Consider the following 18380-nt stretch of genomic DNA (forward strand, 5'->3'; position numbering starts at 1 on the left):
TACTCTCTTCTTGAATTGCAAAAGAATGAAGCAGAGATTCACGTATTTCAGTCTTTATTTTTTCTCCTTTTATGTCCTGAGGAGCTTATGAAAAATAATATGCTCACTGGTTTCTAATATGTTACCAAACATAATAGGTTGGATGATAAATTAAAACCAAATGGAGTTCTGAATGTTTTGCTTTCAAGCCTGTATTGCTTTAAAAATAAACTTTGTTCCCACTTTGCTCAGATTAGTGGCACTTCACTTTGCTCAGACTAGTGACACAGAGGCAACTCTGACCATGACACCTGGAAATGACATGAAAATAACTTTTTAAAATAGCAATTGTGATGTGAGGGATTACACGTCTGCAGAACATTTCCAACGGGAAACAGTCGGCGTGTCTCACAAGCTTAGGTGTAGCTCAGCTAGGAAGTGCACAGTCACATCATAAACCTCCCTTTTACTTTGCTACTAATTGGCAGCCCTGCTAACAACATCAACAAAGAACTATTTACTGAAACCTGGAAGCTAAGAGGTCATACCATAAATTTGTCATGTTGTTATACTCTTTCCTAGGCATTCACCAGCAGCTGTTGTGAAAAACAGGGTACCTGAGCCTTGATGGACTTTTGTGCTGATTGAGGACACAGAGAAATAAATATTCATACATCAAGTAACTATCTACTAGTTTGAAAAGTGAACTTCAGAATGCACTTTAAAACATGCATAATGAATTCGGCATGGCTGCTGCCCCTGTTGCTCAGCTAAGCCTGTTAGGGTTCACAAGCAAAATCAAGCAGCTTTTATTACAATGAATTCAGAATGTCTTCTAAAGATGTGTAATTCACATTGTGTAAATCTGCCTCCCCAGAATAAACTGGAAATGAAGAAATACATTTATGCAAGGTTTAGGTACACTGGCAGTTTACTGTCAGAACACGTCCATTTAAGCACATATACAAGTGCCACTGAAGTCTCAGGTGCCTCATCAGCTCCATCTCCTGCTTTGCTGACTTGAGCAGGTACTTTAAAATGAAGCCAGAGATGTTCTGAGCTGCAATCTCTAAAATTAAACTTCTCCACTACTAGTGGCTCACTGATTTCCATATCAAAGGCACTTAGGTGGCAGCTGAAGAGATGGCTTTTCCCAGTCTGTCACTGCAAGAAGGTCTTTGGTGCTGTCACTTGGCTAGGATTATGGCAAGAAATAAGCACCACCGTAGGGCAATTCATTCCCCTTGTCTCACACACCTATTTCAGGATGACAGGACTGGCTTTCAGAGGTTCCTATTTCTGTCTTGACTGTAAAGAACCTGGTGTGACTAGCTCAATCCTTTTAGAAGGCATCCCCACTAGACTCACGGCTTTCAAGTCAGGGCAGATGCTTTTCACTCAGTATGTTATTTATAACATGAATCAAGACTGTGTGGATATAGCATAAAATAGAACCTGCATTCTGAAAACTAAAAGAAGTGTAAGTGGAAAAGGAATGAATATTTCTTTTCTCAAGTATTTCTGTCAGTTGGCACATCTTCGTTGACTTGGCTGCTACATTCCCATTTGGGATCCAGCCTTATTCTGCAGTTCAAGTTGAAGCTATGCTCCCACAGGGCTGACAGATACATCCATGGCTGTGCCACAGGTACATCAGTAGCTGTGTCACACAACTTGGGAAGCCAGAGGAATGCCAACATGGACTGTATTCACACCTTCATTGGCAAGACAAGTCTAAGGATGCTGTCCTTGGGATAGGAGCCTGCCTCTACTATTTCATTAGCGGGGTCTGCATAGAGAATGGCTGAAAATAGTTATGTGCTAAGAAACCCAGGGAAGAATTAAATCTTCCTACTCATTATTTCCTACTTAAGTTATTGCTGAGTGTTTCATCCCTGCAATTGTGTGAACATGTATGTTTTAGTCAGGCATCTACTGGCATAACTGAGATGAGGCTTCCGGTGTAAAACAATGCCCTCTATTAAAGAAATAAGTCATCAAATAAGGGCATCTATAAATAGAAAGGGTTGTAAAAACAAATAGGGGAAAGCATCTGGTTTGCAGCATCTTTGCACAATTTGCAGTAGCTAAATCTGGAGTCAATTAATGACCTGTTTATTTTCTAAAAATTCAGTAAAATGCCTTGGCAAAAACTTAATCTGTCTCTGGAGAACATCTTACTTCCTTCCATATGTTGCCCGATCTGTCACAGCAATAAACTTCTTCTTCCCAGTTTGAAGATCCCTAATGATTGCACCAACTGATGCTTTCCATAAAAGAAGAGATAATGGTTCCAGCCCTGCACAAGCCACAATCCTCCCTTCAGAGAAAGCAATGCAAAGGAATACAAGAGCAAGTGAGTGCCCTGTGTTACAGCCTCTGTTGTGACCTAGAATCCAGAGATTTAAAACAGCTCCTACCTACAATTCATCCCAGCTGTTTTATAATCCCTCTGAATTTGATAGTTTCTTTAAAATTCTGCCATGCCACGATTAATGTATATGCCTTGGCTTTGTAAACACTTGTCCTGCTGTCCTTGTTTTTTAGGGTGCCTTCCAAAGAAACAGCTTAGGCCGTTTAGTAACTACGCATGTTTATGGTTTTGTATAAAACAAACCAGATGTGTCAGAATCAATTTTATTTGGTGTTGTCTTGTCTAACCTAGATTCTGAAATGTATTTGTCCTCTCTTTGAAAGAGATTAGGTATAGTATCTTCTGTTGTATTATATGTTGGAAATATGGATGTTCTGGTAACTTCCTCTTTCTGATGAACTCATATATCCAACCATACTGGTTTAACAGATAATATTTTTTAAAAGAATCTACTGTTGGTTTCGAAGTTAAATATAACAAAACAGACTAGTCCACATGATTTGAAGATTTAATAATTTAAATTTATACTGCATTTAAGTGCTCTGCTGAAATCAGACCATAATCAAATTATCAGTTTGGTTCTGAAACAAAAGCACTTGGAGCTGTTAGGGATAGGCAGAGACTGCAAATGTAATTACAAAAATACTTATCTGCCAAGTTGATATAAAACTATGTTTCTGATTCTCTGTGGACTAATGTTTCTTTATGTTCAGGAGTGATGGAGTGGGTCAGATCAGGATGATGAGTGGATCAAGCCATCCTTACATCAGAATTCAGGGTGTTTCTGTTGATTTTAGAGAAGTTCTTTATTTTCCTCAAAGTGACTGGCAGGAAAACAAATGATCCAAATCTTTAGCTGATAATGAAGCTGTAAAAGTTTCTTCCCAGGAAAGAAACTGGGCAAGTCCCAAACACCTCGCCATGTGGCAGAAATTCATGTGGAGGCTCAATGTATGTATGTATGTTTGGTTATGCATATTAAGGGTCAGTACTGACATTTTGAATTTTCACTGTGTCTTTTTGGTAATAAAGTTTCCCAGTTTATTTAAAAGAAGCTGGTAGGCTCAATGCTGTCATGGGGCTTGAAAATTCTCAACTAAGAAAAGTAAGAGAAGATATGTTAAAAGTAAATGAAGCAATAAATAATGCAGAAAAGAGAAATCAGTTGTCATTTTTACCTTCCTATGATATCAGAAATACAGTGATGCTGAATAAAAGTTTAAATCTACAAATTAATGTTTAACAATTGAAGTGTGTGCTGCACATTGGTTTTTCTTGCAAGTACATGATTTGAGTCACTAGTTATACTGTTACCCAGCAGGCCACTACCCATCATTTTTCTTTAACTACCAACTCCTCTAGCAGCTGAGCTATATACTGTATAATTAATTTCTGCTACTTTGTTTAGTGAGCTATTCTGAAGATGAACATTTACCTTCTCTCATGGGCAACAAATAGGAGCAGCTGGAAGCCATTGTACAGCAGGAAAACTGTGACAGAGTTGCCATCACAGGGATGTGGGGATGATTCATACAACAAGAGTGCTGTGGTGAGTAGCTATAGACTCTTCAGAAAGGACAGGTAAGGAAGGAGTGGTGGTGGGATAGCTTTGTAGGTTAGAAAGAGTTTTGATTATCTAGAACTTGATGCCAATGATGATTGGGTTGAGTCAGGGAGAAGAAGCAGGAGGAAGGCCAAGAAGGCAGATATCCTAGTGGGACTCTGCTGTAGACCACCCAAACAGGATGAAGAGTCAGAAAAAATATTCTATAAGCAGCTGAGAAAAGTTTCACAATCACTAGTCCTTGTTCTAAGGGGGGACTTCTGCTCACCAGACACCTGGAAACAAAAGAATCTGGCACTTGCCATTATTAAACTCCATATTAAACTCCGTGATTGCCCAGCCCTCTATCAAAATATCTTGGCAGGGCCTCTCTGCCTTTGAGGAAGCAGAATAAAGCCCTCATAATCCCAGGGGAAATGGTCAGCAACCACTTAGGTACACACAAGTCTATGGGACTGGATAGTATCCACACAAAAGTACTGAGGCAAAAGTTCTCACCGAACCACTTTTCATCATTTACCAGCAGCTCTGGCCAAGTGGGCAGGTCCCAGCTGACTGGAGATTAGCCAACATGACACCCACTTAGAAGGTCAGAAGGAGGATCCAGGGAACTACAGTTCTACCTGGAACTACAGGGAAGGTTATGGAGCAGACCATCTTGAGTGCTGGCACGTGGCACGTGCAGGATAACCAGGGGATCAGGCCCCGCCAGCAGGGGTTTATGAAAGGCAGGTTCTGCTTGATCAGCCTGATGTCCTTCTGTAACAAGGTGACCCACTTAGCAGATGAGGGAAAGGCTGTGAATGCTGTCTACCTGGACTTTAGTAAAGCCTTTCAAACCTTTTAGCACAGCATTCTTCTAGAGACACTGGCTGCTTATGACTTGGACAAGTGCACGCCTTGCTGGATAAAAAATTGGCTGGATGTCTGGCCCCAGAGAGTGATGGAGAATGGAGCTACATCCAGCTGGTGGCTGGTCACCAGTGGTGTTCTCCAGGGCTTAGTACTGGGGCCAGTTCTTCTTAATATCTTTATTGACAAAATGCACAAGGGATTGAGTGCACCCTCAGTCAGTCTGCAGGTGAGGCCAAGCTGGGTGGGAGCATTAATCTTCTGGAGGGCAGGAAGGCTCTGCAGAGGGATCTGGACAGAAAGGGTTGAAGGGCTGAGGCCAATTGTGTGAGGTTTGACAAGGAGAAGGGCAGTGTCCTGCACTCGGGTCACAATGACCCCATGCAGCAGAACATGATCCAGAACGTGCCCAGGTGGTCAAGAAGGCCAATGGCCAGGAGTGTTTGTACCCCCATACTCAGCCCTGGTGAGGCCACACCGCCAATCCTGTGTCCAGTTCTGGGCCCTCACTACAAGAAGGACATTGAGGTGCTGGAGCACGTCCAGGGAAGGGAAACAGAGCAGGGGAAGGGTATGGAGTGCAAGGCCTATGAGGAGCAGCTGAGGGAGCTGGGGGTGCTCAGCCTGAAGAAAAGGAGACTCAGGAGAGAACTTACCACTCTCTACAGCTACCTGAAAGGAGGGTGTAATAAGATGGGGAACGGACTTTTCTTCCAAGTAATAGAACAAAAGAGAGCAGACTCAAAATACCCTAGGGGAATTTTAGGGGATTGGATATTAGGAGAAATTTCTTCAGCAACAGGGTTGTTAGGCACGAGGCTGCGCAGGGAATTAGGGGAGTCACCATCCCTGGAGGTATTAAGAAGATGTGTTGGTGGCACTGAGGGACATGGTTTAGTGGTGGACTTGGCAGTGCTGGGTTAATGCTTGCACTTCATGATCTTAAAGGTCTTTTCTAGTCTAAATGATTCTATGACTTTATTTACAATTTAAAGCATTTATTGAACCAAGGCAATCTTTTGGGAATGTTTTTAAACACTACTTCCTAAGTTTCAAATGAGTATCATATGCATAATGAAATTGCAATATTTTAATGTTACTCTTTAGTTTTGTGCCTTGAGATAGATGGTTACATATTTGTTTCTGAAGTAACATTTGCAAGTTGGGATTGTAGCAAAATATTTGCTAAAAAAGAGTGTGAATAGTTCACAGACTTGTCAGAATCCATCTGTTTGTGTCTATTAATGGGTACATTCCCAGCTGTGGTCTTTCTAATGCAATAAATAAAAAGTTTCTTTCTTACTATAAATCCAATGGCTGAAATCTCCTTGTAAAATTGATTTATTTCAATAAAAATCTATACTTATGTTAAAGACACCTCTTAAAATGATCATGACCATGAGATGCCATTTGCATATCATTTCAGCAGCCATTGGACACATAAATGACTCAGTCTTAAATAATTTGCTACAGCATTTTTCTGGTTAAGCCGTGGAAGAGCGTGCCATTCAGACCAGGATGAGAGGGACAGGGATGGGAAAACACAGGTATATTTAGCACTGGAATGAGAGGCACATCCAAAATAATCTAAAGACTGGGACAAAGGCTTAGTCCTCACTCCTTCATGCAATGAATCCAACACAAATTTACACATGTGTGCAACACACTTTAGAGAAGTCCAAGCTATGAACCAATGCAGGAGGTTCCTAAATCTTTAGGAATCTTTTTTTAATACTGTGTGTAATTTTTTTTTTTTTTTTTTTTTTTTTGACTGAGACACATTACATTTCTAGCTTTGGTTTTGGTTTATCTCTTTCTCCATTCTCTTAAGCTATCCTTATGCAGCTACCTTACCCTTATCCTATGCAGCTACCCTACATTTCTTCATAAATTGCAGCAACAGAAGACCATACACAAAGACATTTCAAACTAATTTTTGCTCAAATTCAGACAGACCTACACGTGATCTAAGGTACATTTGAACTATGCTACTGTTCTGAGGCAATATCCCTTTAAATTCTTTCTGTAACAAAACCAATACTCCACTTTTGTGGCTGTCTTTTAAAGTGCTTCTGTATTAAATGACCTGTGAAGGTTCAGTGCCCTTCTGCATCATCATAGCCTGGAAAACCAGCCCTCTCCAGAAAAAAATTCCTTGGTTTATCAAAGCACCAGTGCCATTCATTTAGCTCAGGCAACAGAAGAAATTAATTATCCCCACATTATGTTACATCTGTGACAAGTAAAATTTGTGAAGTATTTATAAAATTAAGCAAGCTATTTTCAAGTTAATGAACTTGTCTTGCATCTAAAGAAATACCTATGGTTTAAACAACTTTTTGGTAAATATAAATTTTAATTCATAGTGTTTTGAAATAGATTATGAATCAAATCTTTTTCAGCTTAAAGAAAACCAACATTTATAAGTTCCAGTGCCTCCTCTTCCACTGTGCTACAGCATGTTGCTGGATCTGTAAAAATGACTTCTGTGAAAGAGGTTTTATAGAAAATCTTTTCTATATACTTACTGTTCAACAACAACAAAGGAAGAAATCAGTATCTCTATGAAACAGTCCATTGAAATGCAATTCACTCTGGTGATTATATACAGCAGAGTATTCTTAGTTTTGATCACCAAGCTAGCTGAAAACATCTTGTTCTTTAATTCTCATAAATTTTGTTCTATTTCTACATTGCTAGGGCTCCTGGGTGGCACTCTGTTCTTGAGGACAGAGGATGCCTTGAATATTGCACTGCCTTAACAAAGCCAGCTGTTGTGTCTGACACTGGGTGACGCAGATGGGTTCGCACGCTAATTGACATTAGTGTATGTAAATTACTGCCCTCTACTGGAATGACAGGCAGGGAGTTTCACATGAAATGGATGCCTTGTAAGGTAATTACATTGATTGTTGAAGCCTGGTGTTTTCTGGAACCAAGGGCCATGGATTCCAGGTGTTCCTGATCCCTTCTTGGAGCATAGCTGTTTGCTGCACACATATCTGTGTGCATTCAGCCTTTGCTTATTGGCAGTACAGGGTGCACCAGGATGGTCTGATTGTCAAAATATTTTCCTTTTTTAACTGTAAACAGGATGTGCAAAGGAGCGACAGAAATGCACTTCTCTTGTGAATGCCCTAATGTCAGTCAAGACAACTGATGCCCTGATGTCAGTCAACCTTCTACAATGTCATATTTTTAAGCCTGTAATAATCAAACGAAAATATCACAAATTCTTAATTAATTGAAAATAATATTTGCAAACCCAAATTTTAAAGACTGTAAGACAGGCACCACTTCTTTAAAATCATGAGGCTACTGATGTTTACAGGAAACAGACATTTTACAAAATGAAGTTTTTTCTTGGCTCTTCAGACTCTGAAGTTCTCATCTTCTTTTTAAATTTGCTATGCAAATGTGCTTAAGTAGAAGTGAAAGCTGGTTTCTCAATTAACTGTTATTCAAGGAGATGATTTTTAAAGGAGTTTTGATATATTGCAGCACAAGATTTGGCCATGGCATGACAGAAAAAGAAAAGAAATAAGGAAGAGCAAAATAGAACATCTGTCTCTCAAGAAATCCAAGAAGTACAAAATATAAGAAGACAAATGTGAGTCAAAGCACTGCAGTGAAACAAGGCCAATGCCTGGGAAGTATTGTACAAAATCAAATTGTTAAGTCACCTAAGTTCTCAGAATCCCTAGAAATATGACAATATGGGACATTTTGAAGGGTTTTTTTCATTAAAGCAAAAAGACAAAATTCAGAATTGGGATTTCATGATTCCTGAAACTAAACACCACATCCTACTGTAGCTGAGAAAGCAGAAGAATAGGAGTCCAGTCTCCAGTGCCTTCCTGAGTCCAGAAATTTCACACGTTTCAGAATTTGCTGGCCAGCCACCAACAGACTACTGATGTTCACTAGGCAGCTGAAAGTTTATTGTGGATATAAATGTTCCATATAAATGTTCTGGCATAGCTATTATTATACACACAGTCACTTGCATGGGGATATGAAAGAAGCCTATAGGATTTCAGTCATATGAATAAATACAAAAACACCCAGTAGGAAATAACTGAGAAGATACATTATTTAAGATGCCATGACTGATATAAAGAAGCAATCTTGGAATGGAAAAGCATCATCACTGTTTAATGTCAGACAAATAAACTAAGTATTTTTATTAGTCTACATAATTTCCTATATATCTTAGGAAAATATGAGCACCAAAACCTGCATCTATCTAAACGTACATGAACTTCAACAGTATTGTGTTATATACTATGAATTGTTTCCAATATTTGGTCTGCAAACACCAGGATAAGTACAATGTTTACAGGAATATTCCATGAAGTCACAGTGTAGAGAACTGACAAGGTAGCAGCCTTCTTCTTGTCACATACAAGCATCTGCAGATGGCATGAGCTGAGGCCACGTATATGTGCAGAGAAAAAAGGAGAAATATTTGTTTACTGAGAACTGAAAGAACCTTGTGAATGCTCAAGGAACCATGGAGAGCCAGTAGAAAAAAAACCAACAAAAACAAATCAAAACCCAAACCAAACAAAAAACTGTACTGCAAAAAGGACTGACATAATAACTGTCTAGGAAAAAGAAGTGTACTTTCTAAAGATTAATGTGTCACTGAAACCTGTGAACAGACAAGCTCCAGGAAGAAGGAGACCTGTCAAGAACATTTTTTAAAGCTATCAAATAGAAACTGACTGACTCAAATGGTATCCAGTTCTATTGCCAGCACTGATTCCCCATCTTATCAGCTGAGATTTGTATCTCTTACTGACAGGAAATTAGGTAATCAAAATTGAATTTCTTTTAGGAAAATAATCACTGATACAACTCTCTCTGATGAAGGCAGTACCCATTCAAATACAAATCTGTGTATTAAATGTAAAACCAGAAGATGAATGCTGTTGTCACCCTAGGAACCTCTCCATGATCACTCCAAATCTTACATGGCAAATTGCAGAAGAGCCACAGGAACGAGTATGAGAAAAATCCATCTTTCTCTGGACTTTGAGACAGTGGGGAGTCCTTCATCACCCCCCTTCACAGTCTCATGCTGATACAGAAATACTTGGCAGGTCAAGCATATTGGTATTTTTGTAATTGTACTTCTGGAATTAACTTCTTGTTGCTGAGGGTCATGAGAGCCTGGCAGCAGCAGAACTAACAATGGTGGTATTTTGCCACCACTGCCCCCTTTTCAGATTCAAACCACTGGCCTTCAAGGAGTGCCTGGGGAAGGAGATGGAACTTACAGGATATTGACATAACCCAGAAAACATAGGTGCAAAGAAAAGCCTCTTCATACTTTATTAAACTAATCAAAACCCCCTCCTCACATTAATAGAGAATTTACAGCACAATTAATTTAATTTATGAGATCAATGACTACTTTTTTGGCTACTACATTTTCTTTAGGACTGAGAGCAGAAAATTTCCTGGCATGCCTGACCAAATGAATCACTCATAAGTCACTTTCTTTCTTCCCTAAAGCACTCCATCATGAATAAAGAATGTCTTTCATAACTTTTCTCCTTGACAAAGGACAGTCTTTTCCCATTGATGGGGCTGGGTTAGGGAGGAATTTACACACATACATCTTATCAACATACATGAGAATCAGCATCTTGTACTCTCCAGTGCACTGGTGGGGACACACAACTGCAACATCTCTACTTTGCTTTCTAAAAATGTTATGTGCATGATTTTAAAATAGAACATAAAATTATGCCCACCAAATACCACATTTTTCACACATGCATCTCCCATACTCCTTAATTAAAACTGATCTTCCAAAATGATTTCATAAAAAAAAATCCACTTGTTTCATGAGTGGCTTTAAGGTAGATTAATCTGCATTTGCACAAAGGTCTTAATTCAGAATAAATTTCACTAATGTAATAATACCAATCAATGTTGATCCCATACTGAGACATCTGCCTTTGCTCAGGGGTTCTCATAGGGCCTGGGAGCCTGGTACACATATTTCCTTTGGGGTTTCCAGTGACTTCACCCCAAAATAAACTTCTGCTTTGTAGAATAAAAACTTCACAAACAAGTTCTGAAAAGGTTTAATTATAAATGAAAATAAAAAACTATGAGAAAGCTATAGATTTGATGGTTCTTTAATTAGGCTGCAGAAACATAGCTGCTCTTGTCTCCATACTGGCATTTCAGAAAACTGTGCTAAAATTCACAAAGTTCTGGTTGTGACCACTAGTTTTAGTTTTTTAAAACCCATTTTTCATTTCTGTATTCCCCAAGAGCAACAGATCAGCAGGTGCCAAGGAGCACCACGCTTTCTGAAGTGCAATTACAAACTTAGATTTGTTTATTTGCATCCAATAAAATCACAATAACCCACAAACCAACCACAAATGACTTTTGAGAGGAGTGGGTGCATTGCCTTGTCATCTTTTCAACATGCTGAATGTGACATTTACTTTCTGCTGGACAAATTATTCTCCATTTTCTACCTACATCAGATAATGTTCAGTTTCATCTCTGATATAAATGTATTTCAGTCATATCTGAAGAGACACTTGTAGATGCTATTCAAGTTATAAGGTCCTCCTGAACAGTTAAGGACACCTAAGAGTAGGACTTGTAAAGCTTTCCAATTAAAGGTGTTAATTTTGGCTTCTTTAGACTTCCTAGGGATTTTCTTTTACTCACAAGCCTGCCTCATTCCTGTTTCAGTTTTGGAGCTTCAGGTAATGCATTTCTAAGAAAAAACTAGTCCATGGTATGTTGTCGCACCACACATTTTCATTCTACTTGATTTGAGACATTCAGTGCTTCATCATTTGGAAAAAAATCTTGCAACATCACAGGGGAAGCTCAAGAGTCAGTTTAGCACTGGTGCCTGAAAAATCTGTCCAAAATTGGACAAGTTAAAACAGTTTGAAATGTCAGTCTGAGCAAACCACTGGAGGTGTGGTGGAAAACTTGATCCCAAATTCCTTTTACCCAAAGCACAGCCAAGCCAAAAAAAAAAAAGAGTGGGAGCATCTGAAACTGTTCCCCAAACCACGCCAGGCAGTTGCTCCTGGAGAGCTCTGTAGCTGAGTGTGAGCTGGAACAGTGCTCAAGGGTGCCCTGGCTGATAGGGCAGCTGCAGCAGGCAGTAGAGAGGATGTCACTGGATAGATAAGAGAGATTTTGTACCAGAAGAGTTAGAGGAGATCAAGTAGGGATTTAATCTCTTAGAGAACACAGAACATACAAAGGATTGTGGGACACGAAGCTCAGGTGAGAAGAGATTTGTCAGAAAGACTGAGGGGGTATCTATGCCACAGACACAATGGAGGCAGCCTTACAGAGAAGAAATCCTGACAGCAATCTGTGTAGATTGCTAAATAACAGCTAAAAGCTGAAATCAGAAACTACAGGCAAAGCTTTCTCTTATCAGAAGAATGCTAGGGTCACAAAATTAATTTTGCAACCTTCAGTAAGTCTCAGAATTTAAGTCACCTGCTAAATTCTAACTCAGTCCTCTTTTGGCTAGGTAGTAAGACAAAGTCTCATCTTCATCTGCGCATGCAGTTTCCAAGAATCCTATCCGATGATGGGGTGTGGTCACGTATCAGCCCTGCTGAAGCTCATGCAGTGGGAGACAGAAAAACCCAGGTTTCTGTGACTATGACAAGTAAATGTTGCCCCAGTGGCAGAGCACCTTCCATTCATTGTTGTACACCAGGTGAAACAAAATCTGACCGGACCACCAGAACCTGCAAGTTATTAATTCTCTGGGTGCAGTACAGTTAGACCCAAATGCTGATTTGCTCAAAATGTTGTGCAACAGCAGCTACTGAGAGTCATAATTTGAATACCAAAGTAGATAATTCAAGTTCTAACTCTCAAGAGCTGATATTCCTGGGGTCCAGTCTCACTTTGGCTCTTGCTTCTATCTGTAAAATGGGAACAAGTAACCTTGAAGCTACTAGGAACAACTGAAACATTAATGTTATGACATATGCAAGCACCAGGCTCATGAACAGTTGAGGAAATTTATAATTCAGTGCTTAGTCCAGTGTTTCAGAAAGCTGCAGAACAGAAGGCTCTAAGTTAAGAGATTCAGCAACAGGGATCATCACTTTCTGCAGTAAATGAGGCTGAAAAATTCTGAGCAACAAAAAGGGTTAGGTGATTGTGTCAGTCAATCACGTCAGTGATGACAATTTTACCCTACGAGGGGGGCTGTGCAATACAGCAAAAAACACCTTAACACTGGTGTTTCCTGACTCCAAAGTACTGAATTTAAAAATGAAATTAAAATTTAATTTTATTTTAGTGTATAGTAACTGAAAGAATGCCAGGTAGAAGGTGTCACTTTTCCCTTACGTTCAAGGAATGTAAGAACTGCAACTTGTGTTTTACTGTAACAGGTGATTATGATTTGAACAGGGATCTCAGAATTACTTTAGGTGATCACTGTAGGAGGATTTGTTAAATACCTGAATCAAATTCCTTAAACAATGGTTTTCAATAATGGCAAAGTGGTTCAGGATTACGTTAAACCAAAAGTATTTTGTACAACCCTTCAGGTAAATAGGCCCCCACAGGGAATTAAAATTCTGGTACATTTCCCATTCACTTTGTCAATTCCAAATTAAACCATAAGCATAGTGGAAACAGTGTAAATACCTCTGCAAAACTTACAAAAAGCACAAAACACCCCCGAGGGTGCACTTTTTGGCACTGTAGACGGTACACCCATTGTTTGAAAAACAAATCCCAGTCAGTGAATCAGAAAAAGTGACTAAGAGCTGCTGGGCACCACGGATCTGTCCTGAATAGGAGACAGTGTGGAGCAGCCCTGTCCAGGAGCCAGGCTGCTGCTCATCACCTCTGCTGCAAAGGCGGAGGGAGGGAGGGAGGGAGGGAGGGAGGGAGGGAGGGAAGGAAGGAAGGAAGGAAGGAAGGAAGGAAGGAAGGAAGGAAGGAAGGAAGGAAGGAAGGAAGGAAGGAAGGAAGGAAGGAAGGAAGGAAGGAAGGAAGGAAGGAAGGAAGGAAGGAAGGAAGGAAGGAAGGAAGGAAGGAAGGAAGGAAGGAAGGAAGGAAGGAAGGAAGGAAGGAAGGAAGGAAGGAAGGAAGGAAGGAAGGAAGGAAGGAAGGAAGGAAGGAAGGAAGGAAGGAAGGAAGGAAGGAAGGAAGGAAGGAAGGAAGGAAGGAAGGAAGGAAGGAAGGAAGGAAGGAAGGAAGGAAGGAAGGAAGGAAGGAAGGAAGGAAGGAAGGAAGGAAGGAAGGAAGGAAGGAAGGAAGGAAGGAAGGAAGGAAGGAAGGAAGGAAGGAAGGAAGTGTCGGAAGGAAGTGTCGGAAGGAAGTGTCGGAAGGAAGTGTCGGAAGGAAGTGTCGGAAGGAAGTGTCGGAAGGAAGTGTCGGAAGGAAGTGTCGGAAGGAAGGAAGGAAGGAAGGAAGGAAGGAAGGAAGGAAGGAAGGAAGGAAGGAAGGAAGGAAGGAAGGAAGGAAGGAAGGAAGGAAGGAAGGAAGGAAGGAAGGAAGGAAGGAAGGAAGGAAGGAAGGAAGGAGCACACTGTAGCAGTGTTTTTATGCACAACCTACTTTTCCACAGCAACCCAGCCATGCTCTCTGCCTCCTTGGGAGCAGCTGAGTCAAAATTCAGCTCTCTCCTTGCTCTAGCCAGGATTCAGCTCCTCTCTCCAGCTCACACCCCTGCTGCCCAACAGGGCCCTGCTGCCCTCTGCTCCAGCCTGGATGCCAGGGCAGAAAGTCTTCCCAAGGAGCACTGGGGAAAGCCCTGAGTAACCTGCTCTGCTCCCAGTGCTGATCCTGCTCTGAGCTGGAGACTATACTGGAGAATTCCCAACACTTCATCCAACCCTAATGAGTACATAATTTTTATGAATTACAAAAATGTGCTTGCTTTCTTTACAGGTGTATCTTGGGCAACTGGTGTCCTGATCCTAAACAAAGAGATAAAAGACTAAAGCAAAGCAAAAGAGCAACTATGTAAGTGCCTGCAAAAGTATCATCACAGCAAGGATTTAATCACAAGTTTTTATTTGGCTTGACAGTTAGAATATGACAGCACACTAATGATTAAAACTGCATTTAGTTTTGAGCACTGCTCTTGAACCTTAGTTACCAGTTACACTGCTGCTCTGACTGCCAGTCAGAGCTGAAATACAACGGCAACTTTGAGGGAAAAGATGGAACTTGTATAACTATCTACCTGGTTGGGATCAGATCCATTGCAATGGAGAAGAAGCTGGGCTGGCAACCAGCAAATAGTTGACACATTTAGATCAGCCTAAATTTCCTGCCTTCTCATTAAAAAAAGCTGGAAGAAGAGACCAAGGAATATATGCTGCAGCTACGCAGGTCAGCACAACAAACAAATATAAAAACAAGGACAAAAATGCTAGAGACAGAAAAGCAACAGAATAAGAGGACATATCTGGCACCAACAGACATTTGTACACATTTCATTATGTCGTCAGATAAGTAATTTAATTAAACAGCAAGTGTATCAGTGTCTTACCAGAGTATTATGAATAGCACTTAAATTATGGCGGTGCATAACCCAGGACATTAGTATTCTATCCACCTTAAATAAAAAGTTTTGACTCCATCAATTTTAATACCCAGTTGCTTTAAGAAGTTGGCTACAGTATCATGGCAGCCTGCCCAGGTTCTTTGCTCAATCAAGCAATAGTTGTCTTTGACCAAAAAAGAAAAAAATAGCCAACAGAATCCTTGCTGAATGTCTGCTGGCATCTGCTATCAAAATAGGAAAAAGGGACTTAAAAGAAAATTAAAAACTTTAAAGTTTAGTATTTTGGTTAACCATAATATTACAAAATAGGTTGTTTTAGTAATTCCTTATTGAAGCTACCCAGTTTAGATTAATTTTTCAAAAAAAACTACCATGCCATTTTTATCTATTACTTTAATTGTATGTACATAAGAACTAATGTGCTGCAGACATAGAAAACCTGCATAATTTACCTCTGTATTATACAACACAGCATGTCACAGTGCCCTAGGCAAGGTCACCAAACTCCTAACAATGCTGTAGGATGTGACAGAGGAATCCATCTTTATAAATTAGACTTCATTATACATGATCCTGCTCATAAATCTTGATGTATCACTTTCTAGTATAATAACTCTACTTTGCACTTGCATGTACACATACTAGATATTCTAATCTAGAACTTCTAATTCACAGAGTACTTTACAAATACACACTGGGTGTATGCTTGTGTGCATAAAGCCACTGTGCTGCTGCAATAGCAGCGCTCTAAATGAGACCCGACCTCCCGGAGCACCTGCCCTGCTCTGTGCCCTTCTGGTCCCCACCTGGGGATGGAAAAGCTGCAGGAGGCCGGTTTGCCAGAGCAGGTAGGTGACCTGAAGCTATAGAAGCATCTGAAATGAAACAGACCATTTTTCTTTGGGAGTTGTGCAAAGCAAACCCTGTGAGGAACCAACCTGGTTGGTTAGACTTACAACACTGATCGGAGGAGCAGGTGAGCCTGCTTCCCGGAGGCAAAGCCAACTCTCTTCGTTTCGGAGGCGCTCAGAAGGTGCCTCCGACACGGAGCGAGGGGGCGGCTTAGCCCCGAGCCCGAATGCGTGTGTGAGCAGCCCGCGCTGCCCGCCGGCTCCCGGGCAGGTGCTGCCTGCAGGGGCCGGGGGCTGCGACCCGCCTGCCCCGCTCCTGCCCGCAGCCCGGCCCGCCCGGTGCCCGTCCCGCCCGGCCAAGCCGCGGGCTCTCCCCGCTCCGGCAGCGGAGATGGCGCCCCCGGCCGTGCCCCTGGAGCGGGACCCCTCCTCATGCTGGGGCCGGGGCGTCCCCTCAGCGTCCCCGGGCAGGTAGCGGCGGCCGCGGCGCGGCTGGGACTGACCTGCGAGCCGCCGCTCCCGGACATTCCTCCACAGCAAGTCCCAGGCTTTGGCGGTGGAGTCCCGCAGCTGCTCGCTCAGCGACCTCCGGAGCTGCGCCTTGGCCGAGGGGCGCTGGCTGCTCATCCTCGGCGGCTCCGCATGCCGCCCCGGGCAGCCCCGCTCCGCGCCCGCTCTCCTCGCCGGGGACGGGCGGCGGCGCCCACACGGGGCCGCGGGGCAGCCCCGCCGCGCCGCAGCCGCGTCACCGCCGCCCCGGGCGGGCGGCCCTTCCTTCACCTGAGCGCCGCCCGCCCCGGCCCCCGGGGCAGCGCTCCCGCCGCCGGCCTCGCTCCCTCCCTGCCTCCCTCAGCGCCCCGTCCCGCGCCCGCCGCTCTCCGCCCTCCTGTCCTCCCCCGCGCTGCGGCCCCCGCGGGGCGGGGAAGGTGCCCCGGGCTCCGGCCCCGCTCCTGCCCTGACCGGGACCCCGCGCCCTCGGGCACCACCGACGGACCGGCACCCCGCGCGTCCCGCGGCCCCGCGCCTAAATTCCCTGACTCCGCTTGTGCCCGTGAGCCCATTTGGGAGCTGCCCTGCTGTCAGCTCCCGCTGCCGCCGCTGCGCTCCCTGGACAGCGACCGGGAGCTGCCCGCCGCACCCCGGCCGTGCCGCCCCAGCGCTGCGAACGCCGCTCCGGGGACGGGTCACCCGCCACGAGGTGACAGAAAACCTGCCTGGCAACGGGCTGCCTTTTTCACGGGAGGCTGTAATAAGTGCTTTGCCCATGCTTCAACTTTTGCGGAAAGAAAATTAGGTTTCTTTCTCAGAGGCCTAGGTTCATCAACTCTACACCCAAGATCAAGCCATAGTCCTCGCAACACAGCCTCTCCTGTTTCTTTCCCACTTTCTCTGCAAGCCACCCACTTACTCTCCACCTCCTTCCCCCTGCATGACTTCTTCTCTTACAAGCTCTTGCACTTTTCAAAAGGTTTCAAAATTAAACCCCGGCAGACACTTTTTGCACACTTCACAGACTAAAATGAATCCTGATTTCTTCATCTGTAGGCTAGCCAGAAAGTAATGGCAGGGCCCTTATCCCATTTAGGAAAACCATTTTGTGTCTCTGCTTCTTCTGTGCCCTGGGAAATACTGTTTTAACAGTGTCCCCTTCCCTATCCTGGATGTGCCTCCAGCAGAGTCTGATAGCTGAGAAGGACAATGGCCGCTTCATTCCATTTAGTCACAATCAATTACTTACTGCTTGCTCTTTTGGCAGAGTATTTGTGATGTGTAAAGCAGAGGCTGATGTTCCTGCAAGGGAGTGCCCTACTCTGAAAGAGCTGCATGCCCAGGTGAAGCAGTCATGTTAAACATTATCGATATTCCCCTCTTGTTTAGATTTAAACTGTTACTGTAATGTCAGAAGCTAAAAGCAAGCAGACAGATGTATTCCATGTTACCACTGTTAATAATGTCTTCTGCTTACTTTGTGGTGTGAATTTGTTTTCCTTTGTCCCTGTTTTTAAGAGGTTCATCTAAAAAGGTTCATCTTAAGCTACTCTACTTTAGCTGATATAGTGAAGACTCTGTGCTTGTCCAAGAGCTTGTACAGATGTTATACGTCACTCCTCTGCCTGCAGTTCCAATGTCCTCCAAATGACTGGACAAACACTTCTGAGAAAAGGGATGCCTTCCAGGGATGGATGCATCCAAGATCTGGAAGGGAGACAGCAT

At 42.7% G+C, this 18380-nt stretch overlaps 1 protein-coding gene across 5 annotated transcripts in view; it reads right to left on the reverse strand.

The window, feature by feature from the left end:
• Window positions 1–18380, reverse strand: part of STARD13 (StAR related lipid transfer domain containing 13) — a 285609-nt gene that overhangs the window by 124830 nt on the left and 142399 nt on the right. Inside the window, exon 1 of one of the 5 annotated variants that reach the window (XM_059467189.1) lies at window positions 16670–16846. The exons of the other annotated variants lie outside the window; for them this stretch is intronic. Within the exon in view, the coding sequence (XP_059323172.1) occupies window positions 16670–16793 (124 nt within the window). The 5' untranslated portion in view covers window positions 16794–16846. Of the gene's footprint in view, window positions 1–16669; window positions 16847–18380 lie in introns of those variants that run through there. 5 annotated transcript variants of the gene reach the window in all.

This window comes from Ammospiza nelsoni, chromosome 2, assembly GCF_027579445.1.
Source record: "Ammospiza nelsoni isolate bAmmNel1 chromosome 2, bAmmNel1.pri, whole genome shotgun sequence".
Taxonomy (NCBI): Eukaryota; Metazoa; Chordata; class Aves; order Passeriformes; family Passerellidae; genus Ammospiza; species Ammospiza nelsoni.